The sequence below is a fragment of the Balaenoptera musculus genome, chromosome 2 (assembly GCF_009873245.2).
Source record: "Balaenoptera musculus isolate JJ_BM4_2016_0621 chromosome 2, mBalMus1.pri.v3, whole genome shotgun sequence".
Lineage (NCBI taxonomy): Eukaryota > Metazoa > Chordata > Mammalia > Artiodactyla > Balaenopteridae > Balaenoptera > Balaenoptera musculus.
In genome coordinates this window covers 58539201-58557850 of record NC_045786.1, presented here as the reverse complement: position 1 = coordinate 58557850, position 18650 = coordinate 58539201, and the positions used below count along the sequence as shown (strand labels likewise).

Below are 18650 nucleotides of genomic sequence, written 5' to 3'. Positions count from 1 at the left end.
TTGCTGCATGCAGGCTTTCTCTAGTTGTGGTGAGCGGGGGCTACCCTTTGTTGCAGTGCATGTGACTCTCACTGCAGTGGCTTCTCTTGTCACGGAGCACAGGCTCTAGGCATGTGGGCTTCAGTAGTTGTGGAGCTGCACTGGAGCAAGAGGGGCTGGAGCGGGCACTCAGTGTGGATTGGGGCATGCGCTGGGGCTGTCCAGGCCTTACAGTCACAGTCCAGACCACTCCCAATCTGCTGCCTCTGGGAGTGCCAGTAATGGCTGCCCTTGCCCCATTCAGATGCAGAGCTGGGTCCAAGCTGGCGCCATCCCCCACAACTGCGCACTTTCCTTGGCAGCAGCAGCCTTCACCCTAGTGGGGAGCTGTGTGGCAGAGCAAGATAGGCCAGGGAGTGTACTGGGGTGGTTGTGGAAAGCAGCTAGAGTCCCAGGCAGTCTCAGTCTGCTTCCTCTGCCTTGTTTTGGGAACAAGCAAGCATGTGCATGCTCTTAATGAGTGGAGTTCAAGTTTCTCACAACCCCCCTGCCAGTCCCATTTGTCTTCAAACCAGTGAAGGGGATTTGTCTTTCTGGTGTCGGACTCTGGGCCTGGAGTGCCCAATATGTGGTTCAAAACTCTCTCTTTCCAAAGAGGATCTCCAAAACCAAGTAATTCCCCCACTTCTGTGTCCCCTCCTTCAGGTGTGGGTCCCAACCTGATCACTTCTCTTCCCTTCTTTCCTGACTCTGTGTGGATCTTTCTTTACAGCCTTGGTTATGTAAGAGTCTTTATGCCAGTCTCCAGTCTGTTTTCTGAGAGAATTGATGTGTTTCTTTCTTTTTTTTTGATATGTTCTTGGGGGGAGGTGAGCTCAGCATCCTCCTATCCTGCTGTCTTGATCTCCTCTCCTGAATACATTTCAATTTATATCATTATAATCTTTTAAAGTTGTAATTGTACTCCAGTTGTATTTCAGAAAATCTGGAAAATAGCAAAGAACAAACAGGCAGATTCTTAACCACAGCGCCACGAGGGAAGTCCTGGGTTACATAGATTTTTAAGTGTCAGTCTTGGGATATGTATTTGGGTCTGACTTCAGAGACCCATTCTTTACTTCACATTGCTTCTTGTCTATTTCAAATCTGTTTTCCAGTGCATATGGATCATATAGTACATAAAATTTGTGTCTGCCTTAAAAAAATTATTGGTATCTAGCCTACAGCTGTCTTTATTGAAAAGCTCAGTAATTGATTTTGGAATGACCAAAAGAAAAAGAGGTAATTCTGCTTAATCAACAAGCCAGCCTACTTCCTTCCTTCCTTTCCTTCAAAATCTTTGTTGAGTGCCTACCATTTTTTAGATAGTATCTTAAGTAGAGGAAAGAGAAGATCACTGAGATGCTGATCCTGTCCTTCAGGATCCTAAAATGTAGTAGAAGAGGAAATTCTCATCCAAGGAAAATGGGGAAAAGAGTATAACACTAATTGAGCATCTATTATGTGCTGGATTTTATGTATTATTTAAAAAACTATTGGGGTACTTGTTATGTAACAGATATTGTCTTAACTGGTGGAAACTCTAGTATGCTACCATTTAACTCTGTAAAGTAGATATTATTCTCTTTACATAAGAGAAAACTGAAGTTCTGAGGGATTAATGAGTTGTCCAAGGTTATGTAACTAGTAGCTATAGTAATTTGCTAAATTGAGATTCAGTCCCAAATCAGTGTGTAGTCTTTCTCACTGTGCCATACTGATTTCAGTAGAAGTGTTTCTCATCTAATCCTCCGAACAACCTTATAAATTAAGGGTAGCCTTCATTTTCTCCCCTTAAGCTGTGTGCCCTTTTCTTTAATCAATTTTATTGGTATAATTTACACACAAAAATTGTGACCACTTTTTAAGTGGGCAGTTCAATGAGTATTGACACATTTATATATAGTTGGGAACCACTACTGCAATCCATCTTCCCAGAAAGTTGCCTTGTACTTCTTCCCAGTCCTTCCCCTCCAACTGAGGCAACCCTCTTTTGATATTTTCACCTAGGATTAGTTTTGCATGTTCTAAAACTTGATATAAATGATATAAATTCAGTATTCTTTTGTGTCCAGGTTCTTTTTCTGAACATAATGCCTGTGATATCCATTTTATTGCATATATCAACAGTTCATTCCTTTGTACTGCTTTCTATTCTGTTATACAGTTATGCCACAATTGGATTATCTCTTTTCTTTTTGATATTTGGGTTGTTTCCAGTTTGGAGATATTATGAAAAAAGCTGCTTTCAATATTTGTATATAGGTCTTTGTGTGGAAAAAATTCTCTTGGGTAAACAACTTAGCCTTAATTTTTATAGGTGGGAATACCGATACTCAAAAGGGTTGAATGACTTCTCAAGGTCACATGACCAGTGATTTGGTTGACTCCTGTGCCTATATACTCTTTTTCCACTGTATCACACTTTCCCCCACTTTTTAGAGGTAATGATCACAGATGAAGTGATCTGGGAATTCAGATGAAGAAGATCTCTGTCAGCTGGGGATATCAAAATGGGCTTCAAGAAGATGACTTTTGAGTTGGCCTTGAAGAATTGATAGGCTTTGAATACATACAGGGTGAGAAGAAAGGAACATTGTGAGCAAAGTCTCTTTTTTTATTTTTTTATTTTTACAAGAGATAAATAGACTGACACCAAGCATTGTAAATGGATGACCACAACAAAAGCAACAATGATTGCAATTGCCAAACACGAAACACACTCATACTACGTCATAATATTGACATTCAGTCCAGTAATCCTCCACTGTAACAGCTCCTTTGCTTTGCAGTGAAAATTGATTTGTATATTTTTTGCCTCTGAGTCCTTGTGGGATTTTTTTTTTTATTCAAACAGAAAGTCACAAAAATTACAATCATCCTCATCAGTTCACTCAGTCCCATGTAATTAATTTTTTTTTTCATCTTGATCTTTTGTTAGCACTTTTATGAGTTCATCAGTTTTCCATTAGAGTCCTGAAAATGCTTATTCAGTTCAGCAGTATAGTCAGTTACCAGAAACCTGTACTTGTCAGAGTCTTTTCCATGAATTCCTTGAAGATGAACCCCTTTTACAGGAACATATTTGCAAAAGCATCAGAGTACACCCAGAACTGTCTGTAAATGACAAAAGACTTAAAAATGACCATGGTTAAAGATTTGATGAGAGTTCATAATAATGCAGTTGACACGGAAATTTAGTTATTTCTGAGATAAACATTTTAAAGTAATAACTAGAATTATTATTTATAACATTATACCATAACATATAAGATTTTTAGAAATTTCATGTAATGTCTGAAACATTTATATTAACATATTTCCATACAAATAACCCAAAGAAAGTTTAGTATTAGTTGTTTTTGTAGTTTCTTTGTTTTTTTATACTGCAGGTTCTTATTAGTCATCAATTTTATACACATCAGTGTATACATGTCAAACCCAATCACTCAATTCAGCACACCACCATCCCCACCCCACCGCGGTTTGCCCCCCTTGGTGTCCATACGTCTGTTCTCTACATCTGTGTCTCAACTTCTGCCCTGCAAACCGGCTCATCTGTACCATTTTTCTAGGTTCCACATACATGCGTTAATAAACGATATTTGTTTTTCTCTTTCTGACTTACTTCACTCTGTATGACAGTCTCTAGATCCATCCACGTCTCAACAAATGACTCAATTTCGTTCCTTTTTATAGCTGAGTAATATTCCATTGTATATATGTACCACAACTTCTTTATCCATTCATCTGTCGATGGGCATTTAGGTTGCTTCCATGACCTGGCTATTGTAAATAGTGCTGCAATGAACATTGGGGTGCATGTGCCTTTTTGAATTACAGTTTTCTCTGGGTATATGCCCAGTAGTGGGATTGCTGGGTCATATGGTAATTCTAGTTTTAGTTTTTTAAGGAACCTCCATACTGTTCTCCATAGTGGCTGTATCAATTTACATTCCCACCAACAGTGCAAGAGGGTTCCCTTTTCTCCATACCTCTCCAGCATTTGTTGTTTGTAGATTTTCTGATGATGCCCATTCTAACTGGTGTGAGGTGATACCTCATTGTAGTTTTGATTTGCATTTCTCTAATAATTAGTGATGTTGAGCAGCTTTTCATGTGCTTCTTGGCCATCTGTATGTCTCTTTTGGAAAAATGTCTATTTAGGTCTTCTGCCCATTTTTGGATTGGGGTGTTTGTTGCTTTAATATTGAGCTGCATGAGCTGTTTATATATTTTGGAGATTAATCCTTTGTCTGTTGATTCATTTGCAAATATTCTCTCCCATTCTGAGGGTTGTCTTTTCGTCTTGTTTATGGTTTCCTTTGCTGTGCAAAAGTTTTGAAGTTTCATTAGGTCCCATTTGTTTATTTTTGTTTTTATTTCCATTACTCTAGGAGGTGGATCAAAAAAGATCTTGCTGTGATTTATGTCAAAGAGTGTTCTTCCTACATTTTCCTCTAAGACTTTTATAGTGTCCGGTATTATATTTAGGTCTCTAATCCATTTTGAGTTTATTTTTGTGTATGGTTTTAGGGAGTGTTCTAATTTCATTCTTTGACATGTAGCTGTCCAGTTTTCCCAGCACCACTTATTGAAGAGACTGTGTTTTCTCCATTGTATATCCTTGCCTCCTTTGTCATAGATTAGTTGACCATAGGTGCGTGGGTTTCTCTCTGGGCTTTCTATCTTGTTCCATTGATCTATGCTTCTGTTTTTGTGCCAGTACCATATTGTCTTGATTACTGTAGCTTTGTAGTATAGTCTGAAGTCAGGGAGTCTGTTCCTCCAGCTCCGTTTTTTCCCCTCAAGACTGCTTTGGCTATTCGGGGTGTTTTGTGTCTCCATACAAATTTTAAGATGATTTGTTCTAGTTCCATAAAAAATGCCATTGGTAATTTGATAGGGATTGCATTGAATCTGTAGATTGCTTTGGGTAGTATAGTCATTTTCACAATATTGATTCTTCTAATCCAAGAACATGGTATATCTCTCCATCTGTTGGTATCATCTTTAATTTCTTTCATCAGTGTCTTATAGTTTTCTGCATACAGGTCTTTTGTCTCCCTAGGTAGGTTTATTCCTAGGTATTTTATTCTTTTTGTTGCAATGGTAAATGGGAGTGTTTCCATAATTTCTCTTTCAGATTTTTCATCATTAGTGTATAGGAATGCAAGCGATTTCTGTGCATTAATTTTGTATCTGGCAACCTTACCAAATTCATTAATTAGCTCTAGTAGTTTTCTGGTGGCATTTTTAGGATTTTCTATGTATAGTGTCATGTCATCTACAAACAGTGACAGTTTTACTTCTTCTTTTCCAATTTGTATTCCTTTTATTTCTTTTTCTTCTCTGATTGCCGTAACTAGGACTTCCAAAACTATGTTGAATAATAGTGGTGACAGTGGACATCCTTGTTTCGTTCCTGATCTTAGAGGAAACACTTTCAGTTTTTCACCATTGAGAATGATGTTTGCTGTGGGTATCTCGTATATGGCCTTTACTATGTTGAGGTAGGTTCCCTCTATGCCCACTTTCTGGAGAGTTTTTGTCATAAATGGATGTTGAATTTTGTCAAAAGCTTTTTCTGCATCTATTGAGATGATCATATGGTTTTTCTTCTTCAATTTGTTAATATGGTATATCACATTGATTGATTTGCGTATATTGAAGAATCCTTGCATCCCTGGGATAAATCCCACTTGATTGTGGTGTATGATCCTTTTAATGTGTTGTTGGATTCTGTTTGCTAGTATTTTGTTGAGGATTTTTGCATCTATATTCATCAGTGATATTGGTCTGTAATTTTCTTTTCTTGTAGTATCTTTGTCTGGTTTTGGAATCAGGGTGATGGTGGCCTCGTAGAATGAGTTTGGGAGTGTTCCTTCCTCTGTGATTTTTTGGAAGAGTTTGAGAAGGATGGGTGTTAGCTCTTTTCTAAATGTTTGATAGAATTCACCTGTGAAACCATCTGGTGCTGGACTTTTGTTTGTTGGAAGATTTTTAATCACAGTTTCAATTTCGTTACTTGTGATTGGTCTGTTCATATTTTCTGTTTCTTCCTGGTTTAGTCTTGGAAGGTTATACCTTTCTAAGAATTTGTCCAGTTCTTCCAGGTTGTCCATTTCATTGGCGTAGAGTTGCTTGTAGTAGTCTCTTAGGATGCTTTGTATTTCTGTGGTGTCTGTTGTAACTTCTCCTTTTTCATTTCTAATTTTATTGATTTGAGTCCTCTGCCTCTTTTTCTTCATGAGTCTGGCTAATGGTTTATCAATTTTGTTTATCTTCTCAAAGAACCAGCTTTTAGTTTTATTGATCTTTGCTGTTGTTTTCTTTGTTTCTATTTCATTTATTTCTGCTCTGATCTTTATGATTTCTTTCCTTCTGCTAACTTTGGGTTTTGTTTGTTCTTCTTTCTCTAGTTTCTTTAGGTGTAAGGTTAGATTGTTTACTTGAGATTTTTCTTGTTTCTTTAGGTAGGCTTTTATAGCTGTAAACTTCCCTCTTAGAACTGCTTTTGCTGCATCCCATAGGTTTTGGATCGTCGTGTTTTCATTGTCATTTGTCTCTAGGTATTTTTTGATTTCCTCTTTGATTTATTCAGTGATCTCTTGGTTATTCAGTAACGTATTGTTTAGCCTCCATGTGTTTGTGTTTTTTACGTTTTTTTCCCTGTAATTCATTTCTAATCTCATAGCGCTGTGGTCAGAAAAGATGCTTGATATGATTTCAATTTTCTTAAATTTACTGAGGCTTGATTTGTGACCCAAGATGTGATCTCTCCTGGAGAATGTTCCGTGCACACTTGAGAAGAAAGTGTAATCTGCTGTTTTTGGATGGAATGTCCCATAAATATCAATTAAATCTATCTGGTCTATTGTGTCATTTAAAGCTTCTGTTTCCTTATTTATTTTCATTTTGGATGATCTGTCCATTGGTGTAAGTGAGGTGTTAAAGTCCCCCACTATTATTATGTTACTGTTGATTTCCTCTTTTAGAGCTGTTAGCAGTTGCCTTATGTATTGAGGTGCTCCTGTGTTGGGTGCATATATATTTATAATTGTTATATCTTCTTGGATTTATCCCTTAATCATTATGTAGTGTCCTTCTTTGTCTGTTGTAACATTCTTTATTTTAAAGTCTATTTTATTTGATATGAGTATTGATACCCCAGCTTTCTTTTGATTTCCATTTGCCTGGAACATCTTTTTCCATCCCCTCACTTTCAGTCTGTATGTGTCCCTAGGTCTCAAGTGGGTCTCTTATAGACAGCATATATATGGGCCTTGTTTTTGTATCCATTCAGCAAGTCTGTGTCTTTTGGTTGGAGCATTTAATCCATTCACGTTTAAGGTAATTATCGATATGTATGTTCCTATGACCATTTTCTTAATTGTTTTAGGTTTGTTTTTGTAGGTCCTTTTCTCCTCTTGTGTTTCTCACTTAGAGAAGTTCCTTTAGCATTTGTTGTAGAGCTGGTTTGGTGGTGCTGAATTCTCTTAGCTTTTGCTTGTCTGTAAAGCTTTTGATTTCTCCATCGAATCTGAATGAGATCCTTGCCGGGTAGAGTAATCTTGGTTGTAGGTTCTTCCCTTTCATCACTTTAAGTGTATCATGCCACTCCCTTCTGGCTTGTAGAGTTTCTGCTGAGAAATCAGCTGTTAACCTTATGGGAGTTCCCTTGTATGTTATTTGTCATTTTTCCCTTGCTGCTTTCAATAATTTTTCTTTGTCTTTAATTTTTGCCAATTTGATTACTGTGTGTCTCGGCCTGTTTCTCCTTGGGTTTATCCTGTACGGGACTCCCTGCGCTTCCTGGACTTGGGTGGCTATTTCCTTTCCCATGTTAGGGAAGTTTTCGACTATAATCTCTTCAAATATTTTCTCTGGTCCTTTCTCTCTTCTCCTTCTGGGACCCCTATAATGCGAATGTTGTTGCGTTTAATGTTGTCCCAGAGGTCTCTTAGGCTGTCTTCATTTCTTTTCATTCTTTTTTCTTTATTCTGTTCTGCAGTAGTGAATTCCACCATTCTGTCTTCTAGGTCACTTATCCGTTCTTCTGCCTTAGTTATTCTGCTATTGATTCCTTCTAGTGTAGTTTTCATTTCAGTTATTGTATTGGTCATCTCTGTTTGTTTGTTCTTTAGTTCTTGTAGGTCTTTGTTAAACATTTCTTGCATCTTCTCGATCTTTGCCTCCGTTCTTTTTCCGAGGTCCTGGATCATCTTCACTATCATTATTCTGAATTCTTTTTCTGGAAGGTTGCCTATCTCCACTTCATTTAGTTGTTTTTCTGGGGTTTTATCTTGTTCCTTCATCTGGTATATAGCCTTCTGCCTTTTCATCTTGTCTATCTGTGAATGTGGTTTTTGTTCCACAGGCTGCCGGATTGTAGTTCTTTTTGCTTCTGCTGTCTGCCCTCTGGTCGCAAAGATTCTTTAGTACAGACTTCATTCATTAGTAAATAAGTGTTTAATGAATGCCTATTCAATGCTAGGCACTGTTCTGTATTCTGAGGCTATAGCAATAACAAAACCAGATGAGAAAGGGGGCAGAGTCAAGATGGGTGCATGGGAGGACATAGAGTTCATGTCTCCCCACCACTAGGTCACCTGTTGGACGCTAGTGGGGAACCTCGATGCCCAAGGAAACAGGAGGAACCCTCAAGAAACTGGCTAGGATGTGGGGCAGAGTGAGGGGGGAGGAGAAGTGGAAGCCAGACAGGACCAGGGCCCCTGAGGGGTGGCTGGGAGAGGGGAGGGGTCCCCTCGCCTGGAGGGACCCTCGGGGGCTCGAGGATCAGTGGGTAGCGCGCCTAGCATTTCCCCTGCCCAGTCAGGCCCCAGGAAGCCTGCTGGGCTCCCAGACCAGGTCCTCTGTCCTCTGAGGCGCCCTCTGGGCCGCCTGGATCCTAGGGGCGAAGGAGGGAGGTGAGGGGAGAAGAGGAGAGGAGGATGGGGAGGGTCCCTCCAGGATCAGAGGATCAGGGGAGGTGTGGCAGGTGTTTCCCCCACCCGCTTGGGCCCTGGGAAGCCTGCTGGCATCTGGGCCTGGTGCTCTGCCCTCCGAGGCCCCCTCCGGCTGTGGGGGTCCTAGGGGCATAGGAGAGGTGGATGGGGGGCACCCTCCAGGACTGGGGGATCAGGGGAAGTGCCGCTGGCATATTCCCTGCCCACTCAGCTCAGGAAGCCTGTGTGCTTCTGGGTCTGGTCCCCTGCCTATCGGGGCCCCCTCTGGCTGTGTGGGTCCTAGCGGCATAGGACGGGGTGTGGGGAGAAGAAGAGAGGCCAGTGGGGAGGGACCTTCCAGGATTGGAGGATCGGAGGGGAACGCGTCTAGCATTTCCCCTGCCCACTCGTGCCCAGGGAGCCAGCTGGGGTCCCGGACCTCGTCCTCTGCCCTCCAAGGCCATAGGCACTCCTGGGCCCCTCCTGCTGTGTTGATCCTAAGCCCCCCTGCCCCTGGTGCCTTTTCCAGCCCTGTGAGTCCTAAGCATAGGCCCCACCCACTGCCTAAACCATGCCCCTGCCTAAGCCCCGCCCCCAACAGCCAAGGCTTTTTCTGGCTTTTTTTTTCTCCTCCTCTTTTTTGCTGCTGTTCCAGTGTACCTTCTGGTTGTTGTTTCATCTATATTTTTATTTTTAAATTTTTTCTAACATATCTGTCAGTTTTCTAATCTTATTTTATTTTTTACTCTTTGTTATTTTTCTCCTTTTTTTCTTTTTCTTCTTTGCTGCCCCGCGCAGCTTGCGGGATCTTGGTTCATGAGCTGGGGGTTGAGACTGCGCTCCCGCAGTGGGAGCCCTGAGTCCAAACCACTGGAGTAACAGAGAACCAGAGAACCTCGGACCCCAAGGAATATTCATTGGAATGAGGTTTTGGAGGTCTTCATCTTGGCACCAAGAGCCAGATCTGTACAACAGCCTACAAACTCCAATGCTGGATGCCTCAGGCCAAACAACCAGTAAGACAGGAAGACAATCCCATGCATCAAAAAAAAAAAAAAAAGAGACAACAAAAAAATATGTTACAGATGAAGGAGCAAGGTAAAAGCCTACAAGACCAAATAAATGAAGAGGAAATTGGCAATCTACCTGAAAACGAATTCAGAGTAATGATAGTAAAGATAATCCAGAATATCGGAAATAGAATGGAGGCACGGATCAAGAAAATACAAGAAATGTTTAGCAAAGATGTAGAAAAAATAAAGAACAAACAGAGATGGATAACACAATAACTGATATGAAAAATATACTAGAAGGAATTAATAATAGAATAACTAGGGCAGAAGAATGAATAAGTGAGCTGGAAGACAGAATGGTGGAAATAATTGCCGAGGAGCAGAATAAAGAGAAAAGAATGAAAAGAATTGAAGAAAATCTCAGAGATCTCTGGGACAGCACTAAATGCACCAACATTCAAATTATAGTGGTCCCAGAAAAACAAAAGAAAAAGAAAGGGTCTGAGAAAATATTTGAAGAGATTAAAGTGGAAAACTTCCCTAAAATGGGAAAGGAAATAATCACCCAAGTCCAGAAAGCACAGAGAGTCCCATACAGGATAAACCCTAGGAGAAACCCACCGAGACGCATATTAATCAAACTAACAAAAATTAAGTTCAAAAGAAAAATATTAAAAGCAGCAAGGGAAAATCAAAATATAACATACAAAGGAATCCCCATGAGGTTAACAGCTGATTTTTCAGCAGAAACTCTGCAGGCCAGAAGGGCGTGGCAGATCTACTTAAAGTGATGAAAGAGAAAAACCTACAACGAAGATAACTCTACCTAGCAAGGATCTCATTCAGATTTGATGGAGAAATCAAAAGCTTTATAGACAAACAAAAGCTAAGAATTCAGCACCACCAAACCAGCTTTACAACAAATGCTAAAAGAACTTCTCTAGGCGGGAAATGCAAGAGAAGAAAAAAGACCCACAAAAACAAACCTAAAACAATTAAGAAAACGGTAATAGGAACATACGTATCAATAATAACTTTGAATGTAAATGGATTAAATGCTCCAACCAAAAGACACAGACTTACTGAATGGATACAAAAACAAGACTCATATATATGCTGTGTACAAGAGACCCACTTCAGACCTAGGGAAACATCCAGACTGAGGTGAAGGGATGGAAAAAGATATTCCATTCAAATGGAAATCAAAAGAAAACTGGAGTAGCAATACTCGTATCAGATAAAATAGACCTTAAAATAAAGGCTGTTACAAGAGATAAGGAAGGATACTACATAATAATCAAGGGATCAATCCAAGAAAAAGATATAACAATGATAAATATGCACCCAACATAGGAGCACCTCAATACATAAGAAATGCTAACAGCCATAGAAGGGGAAATCGACAGTAATAGTAATGGTAGGGGACTTTAACACCTCACTTACACCAATGGACAGATCAGACAAAAAGAAAATAAATAAGGAAACACAAGCTTTAAATGACACAATAGACCGCATAGATTTAATTGATATTTATAGGACATTCCTCCTGAAAGTGGCAGAATACATGTTCTTCTCAAGTGCACACAGAACATTCTACAGGATAGATCACATCTTGGGTCACAAATCAAGCCTCAGTAAATTTAAGAAAATTGAAAATGTATCAAGCATCTCTTCTGACTACGATATGAAATTAGAAATCAGTTACAGGAAAAAAAAGTGTAAAATACACAAATACATGGAGGCTAAACAGTGCACTACTAAGTAACCAAGAGATCACTGAAGAAATCAAAGAGGAAATCAACAAAAACCTAGAAACAAATGACAATGAGAACACGATGACCCAAAACCTATGGGATGCAGCAAAAGCAGTTCTAAGAGGGAGATATATAGCAATACAATCCTACCTCAAGAAACAAGAAAAATCTCAAATAAACAACCTAATATTACACCTTAAGCAATTAGAGAAAGAAGAACAAAGAAAACCCAAAGTCAGTAGGAGGAAAGAAATCATAAAGATCAGATCAGAAATAAATGAAGTAGAAACAAAGAAAACAGTAGCAAAGATCAGTAAAACTAAAAGTTGGTTCTTTGAGAAGATAAACAAAATTGATAAAACTTTGGCAAGACTCATCAAGAAAAAAGGAGAGGACTCAAATCAATAAAATTAGAAATGAAAAAGGAGAAATCACAACTGACACTGCAGAAATATAAAGGGTTAGAAGGGACTACTACACACAGCTATATACCAATAAAATGGACAACCACAAAGAAATGGACAAATTATTGGAAAGGTACAATTTTCCAAGACTGAACCAGGAAGAATTAGAAAATATAGACAGACCTATCACAAGTAATGAAATTGAAACTGTAATTAAAAATCTTCCAGTAAACAAAACCCCAGGACCAGATGGCTTCACAGGCAAATTGTATCAAACATTTAGAGAAGAGCTAACACCAAGCCTCAAACTTTTCCAAAAAACAGCAGAGGGAGGAACACTCACAAAATTCGTTCTGTGAGGCCACCATCACCCTGATACCAACACCAGACAAAGATATCACAAAAAAATAAAATTACAGACCAATATCACTGATGAACATAGATGCCAAAATCCTCAACAAAGTACTAGCAAAGAGAATCCAATAGCATGTCAAAAGAATCATACACCATGATCAAGTGGGATTTATCCCAGGGATGCAAGGATTCTTCAGTATACGCAAATCAATCAATGTGATACACCTTATTAACAAATTAAGGAATAAAAACCATATAGATCATCTCAATAGATGCAGAAAAAGCTTTTGACAAAATTCAACACCCATTTATCATAAAAACACTCCAGAAAATGGGCATAGAGAGAACCTACCTCAACATAATAAAGGCCATGACAAAACCACAGCACACATCATTCTCAATGGTGAAAAACTGAAAGCGTTTCCACTAAGATCAGGAACAAGACATGTATGTCCACTCGCCACTCTTATTCAACATAGTTTGGAAGTCTTAGCCACAGCAATCAGAGAAGAAAAAGAAATAAAAGGAATACAAATTGGAAAAGAAGAAGTAAAGCTGTCACTGTTTGCAGATGACATGATACTATACATAGAAAATTTTAAAGTTGCCACCAGAAAACTACTAGAGCTGATCAATGAATTTGGTAAGGTTGCCGGATACAAAATTAACACACAGAAATCTCTTGCATTCCTATACACTAATAACAATAAATCAGAAAGAGAAATTAAGGAAACAATTCCATTTACCATCACAACAAAAAGAGTAAAATACCTAGGAATAAGCCTACCTAAGGAAGCAAAAGACTTGTACTCAAACTATAAAACACTGATGAAAGAAATCAAAGTTGACATAAAAAGGTGGAGAAATATACCACGTTCTTGGATTGGAAGAATCAATATTGTGAAAATGACTATTCTACCCAAAGCAATCTACATATTCAGTGCAATCCCTATCAAACTACCAATGGCATTCTTCACAGAATTAGAACAAAAATTTTTACAATTTGTATGGAAACACAAAAGACCCCGAATAGCCAAAGCAATCTTGAGAAAGAAAAATGGAGCTGTTGGAATCAGGCTCCCTGACTTCAAATTATACTACAGAGCTACAGTAATCAAGACAGTATGGTCCTGGCACAAAAACAGAAGCATAGATCAATGGAACAAGATAGAAAGCCCAGAGATAAACCCACGCACATATGGTCACCTAATTTATGACAAAGGAGGCAAGAACATACAATGGAGAAAAGACAGCCTCTTCCATGATTGGTGCTGGGAAAACTGGACAGCTACATGTAAAAGAATGAAATTAGAACACTAGCTAACACCATACACAAAAATAACCTCAAAATGGATTAAAGACCTAAATGTAAGACCGGACACTATAAAACTCTTAGAGGAAAACATAGGAAGAACACTCTTCGACTTAAATCACAGCAAGACCTTTTTTGATCCACCTCCTAGAGTAATGAAAATAAAAACAAAAAACCCAAATGGGGCCTAATTAAACTTAAAAGCTTTTGGGCAGCAAAGGAAACCATAAGCAAGACGAAAAGACAACCTTCAGAATGGGAGAAAATGTTTCCAAACGAAGCAATGGACAAAGGATTAATCTCCAGAATATACAAACAGCTCACGGAACTCAATATCAAAAAAAACAGCCCAATCCAAAAATGGGCAGAAGACCTAAACAGACATTTCTCCAAAGAAGACATACAGATGGCCAAGAGGCACATGAAGAGATGCTCAACATCACTAATTATTAGAGAAATGCAAATCAAAACTACAGTGAGGTATCACATCACACTGTTCAGAATGGCCATTATCAAAAAATCTACAAACAGTAATTGCTGGAGAGGGTGTGGAGAAAAGGGAACCCTTTTGCACTGTTGATGGGAATGTACATTGATACAGCCACGATGGAGAGCAGTATGGAGGTTCCTTAAAAAACTAAAAATAGAACTACTGTATGACCCAACAATCCCACTATGGGGCATATACCCTGAGAAAACCATAATTCAATAGGACACATGTACCCCAATATTCATTGCAGCACTATTTACATTAGCCAGGACATGGAAACAACCTAAATGTCCATCAACAGATGAATGGATAAAGAAGATGTGGTACATATATACAGTGGAATATTATTCAGCCATAAAAAGGAACGAAATTGGGTCATTTTTGGAGATGTGGATGGACCTAGAGTCTGTCATACAGAGTGAAATAAGCCAGAAAGAGAAAAACAAATACTGTATATTAACGCATATTTGTGGAATCTAGAAAAATGGTACAGATGAACCTATTTGCAGCACAGGAATAGAGATGTAGATGTAGAGAACGGACATGTGGACACAGGGAGGGGAAGGGGAGGGTGGGACAAATTGGGAGATTAGGTTTGACATAAGTACACTACCATATGTAAAATAGATAGCTAGTGCGAACCTGCTGTATAACACAGGGAGCTCAGCTTGGTGCTCCGTGATGATCTAGTTGCGTGGGATGGGGGTGGGGTGGGAGGGAGGTCCAATAGAAAAAAATTTAAAAAAAAAGAACATAATGGAGTTTACATTCTTGTGGGGAAAGAGGGACAGTCCACCAAGTAAGTAAATAATATAAAGTAATGAGTGCTCTAGCGAAGAAGTGGGGTAAGGAGTGCCAGTGGCGGGAGTCAGGATAAACAGGTTGCACTTTTTAAAAGAGCGTGTCAGAAGGCCTCACTGAGAAAGTGACCTGTGGGCAAAGATGGAGTTAATCTTGAGTGTTCCAGATGGGAACTTTAAAGTGTAAAGCCCTGAGGCAGTAGTGTGTCTGGCATGTTGGGGAACTTAAAGAGGCCAGTGTGGTTGAAGTGGAATGAACACCAGAGAAGAGAGGAGTAGGAGGTATGGTCAGAGACTTACGGGGAGTTAGAAGGTTTAGGGTGTGGTAGGCCACTGTGAGGACTTTGACTTTTACTCTGAGTGAGATGTAGAGGCATTGGAGAAGTTGTGAACAGAGGTAGTCTGTTTTTAAAAATGTAACATTTTTACTGGGATATAATCCATGTACCCTACAACTCACCCATTTAAAAAGTGGTTCTTAGTATATTCACAGAGTTGTACAACCGTCACCATATTGAATTTTAGAACATTTTCATCATCCCAAAAAGAAACCCTGTACTCATTAGCAGTAACTCATCATCCTCCAACTCTCTAGCCCTAGGCAAGCAGTAATCTGTTTTTCTGACTCTCTTGATTTGCCCATTTTGGACATTACATATAAGTGGAATTATGTAATATGTGGTCTTTTATGACTGGCTTCTTTCACTTAGCATCTTGTTTTCAAGATTCCTTTATGTTGTAGCATGTACAAGTACTTTATTCTACTTTATGGCCGAATAAGATTTCATTGTATGGATATAGCACATTTTATTTATCCAACAGTTTTTGGACGTTTGTGTTGTTTCCACTTTTTGGCTATTAAGAATAATGTTGCTGTGAATACTTGTATGTAAGTTATTGTGTGAACATATGTTTTCATTTGAAGTGCTGCATTTTAAAAGGAACAGATTCACTTGACGAAGATAAATGACCTAGGCTGTCATCCCAGAAGGTTGGGTTCCAACTGTTGCTTGCTTTTCTTTGTTCAGTAGCTTTTGTTATGGGGTTAAGCCATTTTTTCTCGCAATTTCTCTGTCCTCTTGTTTTTTTATCTACTTTCCTAGCTTTGGATTTCTTTGAATAAAGGGTTGACCAACATTAAATAGGTTCCCTGAAAAGTAGGATCTGTTGTATGTAGAGAATTAGATGATCTGTGATTGAGATATTCTGATAAAATCTCAGTTTTTGGAAGTTCCTAAGGAGAGGTTACACAGTGTTTTGTATACTGAGTTGGGATTCATTGGTGGGTTATAAATCAATTCAGTGAAAACAGTATTTAAAAGATGAAATAGAATAGAATAGGAAATAATCAGTGCATCTCTCACAATAGGGATAAATATTACTTCATGAGACTTTGTTTCAGTTAATCATGTGTGTATGAACTGAGTCATGATATAAAGTGTGTGTGTGTTTAGTAAAAAAAAGTTTGAAGCCTCTGGATTGGAATGTCATAGGCTATTTATGTAATTAATACTCTTTCTCTTCCATTTAATTTTTTTTGGAGAGCATTGAGGTATTGTTCAGCATAGAGTGTTTAAAACATGCTATAGTATATCTAAACGGAATATAAAGGGGTGATGTTTATGTTGTTAAATGTAATGAGAAACTTGCGGGGATGAGATTTTTATCTTTTATGAATAAATATGATTTTATGACAATGTTATGACTAAGAGTATGTACTATATATTTTTTATTATAGGAGTCACACCCCATGGGTTTGTGTGGTAAATGAACTTCTTGGCATAGAAGGGAATTAAAAAATGATGGTAAGTGATCAAGCTACCTTAAGCATTAACCTTAGTTTTTTTAGCCTCCTTCTACCTCCCTTCCTTCCTTCTGTTTTTAATTCATTCTCTTTTTTGATGTAATATTTGTTACCTTCAAGACACTCTATGGAACACATTTGTTATAAAGCACAGCAATAAAGTAACTGACTGTGAATGTACTGTTCAACCTGAGAGCCGTAGACTCTCACTCCTAACATTTGTACAACCTAGGGCAAGAATAGAAATGGAAGTCAGCTTTTTTTTTTAACAATATGTCTTAATCTTAAAAAGTTATAGATCAGTTTATGTCAGCAGCCTGACTTACTTTCCTACCCAGGGCCCAGCCAGCTCTTAAAGGAGCAATATACTCCCTGGGGTTGGCAGGGTGGAAGTTGGGCCAGGGTGGTCTCTGAATCTTAGATGGGGACTGATGTGGTGAAACTCCCCAGAGAGTCTGGGCAGATGGGTTCTCCTTCCCCATATTCTACTTTTCTAACTCAAGATTTAAGGCAGTTCTAAGTATCTTCTTAAACTATCCCACTCAAACCCAGGAGGAGGAGGGCAAGCAGTTTCTGGGGGAATCCAGGCTGCCTAGACACCTCCTTGGGAGATTGGGGGTGGCCATTCTAAAGTAAAATTAGAAGTTTTTATCTTGATTTCCCAGCACAGAGGCTGTGCTTTGCCTCCTTCCTTCTCTTCATTGTCTTCTCTTAGGATGGGGAGGTCTCAGTTCAGTTTGTGAATCCCTCTCTCTTAATTCCTGTACCCTCAATTAGTTACTTATTATCTTTGGGTTTTGATATTTTTGATGTTTTGGTATTTTGATAGGTGTAATCTTCTAAAGTGTAGGGCTCAGGGCAGGAGCCTCCTCTTTTGGGTGTAAAGGCAGCACTGTTTCTACCTATATTCTCCTTTCCTATCTCATCCTGCCCCATTCCACACTCCAGTTTCTTTTATCTCTTAAAGACATAAAAAAAGCTCTGAGTTTAAAAAATTTTAAATCTGTCATTTGGGATTGTTTTCTTTCTGCCTTTTATATTCTGAGAATTTCTTATAGTGAGGGCCTTTTAAGTCCTAATAAGCTCTGTTTTTGTTTGTCTAAGGTAGCTTTTTTTTCCTGCCCTAATTTTGAAAGATGGTCTTGCTGAGCATAAAAGTCTCGATTGACTAATTTTTCTCTCAGTATGTTGAAAAAATTGTTCCACAGTTTTCAACCTCTTTTTGATTTTTGATATTTCTTTTTCTTTTTGATTTTACTTTGTTTTAATATTATATGCAATGTTTACGTGGTTCAAAATTCCTATTAAACCGTATTCATTTAGAGGAGTATGACTTTTCTTCTTCCTCTTCTTCCCTTTGTGGACAATCTTTTCTTTTCCATGTTTTTAATTGTGGTAAAATACACAAAATTTACCATCTCACCCATTTTTAAAAATTTATTTATTTATTTTGGCTGCGTTGGGTCTTCAATGCTGCTCGCGGGCTTTCTCTAGTTGCGGTGAGTGGGGGCTACTCTGTGTTGTGGTGCGCAGGCTTCTCATTGTGGTGGCTTCTCTTGTTGCGGAGCATGGGCTCTAGGCACGTGGGCTTCAGTAGTTGTGGCATGTGGGCTTCAGTAGTTGTGGCTTGCAAGCTCTAGAGCACAGGCTCAGTAGTTGTGGTGCATGGGCTTAGTTGCTCTGCGGCATGTAGGATCTTCCTGGCCCAGGGCTCGAACCCGTGTCCCCTGCATTGGCAGGCAGATTCTTAACC

At 38.9% G+C, this 18650-nt stretch overlaps 1 protein-coding gene across 3 annotated transcripts in view; it reads left to right on the top strand.

The window, feature by feature from the left end:
* Window positions 1-18650, top strand: part of SCAPER (S-phase cyclin A associated protein in the ER) — a 475492-nt gene that overhangs the window by 23050 nt on the left and 433792 nt on the right. For all 3 annotated transcript variants that reach the window (XM_036843858.1, XM_036843856.1, XM_036843857.1), the window contains exon 2: window positions 16832-16898. In XM_036843858.1, the coding sequence (XP_036699753.1) occupies window positions 16893-16898 (6 nt within the window). In that variant the 5' untranslated portion in view covers window positions 16832-16892. The remainder of the gene's footprint in view (window positions 1-16831; window positions 16899-18650) is intronic.